The following is a 355-nucleotide window of genomic DNA, read 5'->3' as shown; positions in this document are numbered from 1 at the left end:
TGGCCCAGCCACAGCTTCTCCGGGCAACCTGTGCCAGAGCCTCCCCCCCCTCACAGGGAACAATTCTAACCTAAACTTTCCCTCTGTCAGCTCTGCCACTCCCCCTTGCCCCGTCACTACATACCCTTGGCACAACTCCCTCTCCAGCCCTACTGGAACCCCTTTAGGCACTGGGAGGCCGCAGTAAGGTCACCCCGGCGCTGTGCCCTCCCCAGGCTGCACCGCCGCGGCCTGCACGGCCTGTGCCGCTCACCTGAAGAAGTCGAGCGCGCACTGGTTCACCTGTCGCCCCTCACGGAGACACTTGCGCGGATCCTTCTCCTCCCAGCGGCACAGCATGAACTCCTTGTTGGGC

General features: G+C 63.9%; 1 protein-coding gene across 1 annotated transcript in view; it reads right to left on the bottom strand.

Moving 5' to 3' along the window:
- Positions 1 to 349, bottom strand: part of NDUFA8 (NADH dehydrogenase (ubiquinone) 1 alpha subcomplex, 8, 19kDa) — a 2,279-nt gene extending 1,930 nt beyond the window's left edge. Inside the window, exon 1 of the mRNA XM_009070678.1 lies at positions 254 to 349. Within this exon, the coding sequence (XP_009068926.1) occupies positions 254 to 339 (86 nt within the window). The 5' untranslated portion in view covers positions 340 to 349. The remainder of the gene's footprint in view (positions 1 to 253) is intronic.
- Between the last annotated feature and the right edge of the window lie 6 nt (positions 350 to 355).

This window comes from Acanthisitta chloris, unplaced genomic scaffold, assembly GCF_000695815.1.
Source record: "Acanthisitta chloris isolate BGI_N310 unplaced genomic scaffold, ASM69581v1 scaffold29912, whole genome shotgun sequence".
In the NCBI taxonomy this organism is placed as follows: Eukaryota; Metazoa; Chordata; class Aves; order Passeriformes; family Acanthisittidae; genus Acanthisitta; species Acanthisitta chloris.
Note: the sequence above shows the minus strand (reverse complement) of the source record. Positions and strands in the feature narration are given on the sequence as shown.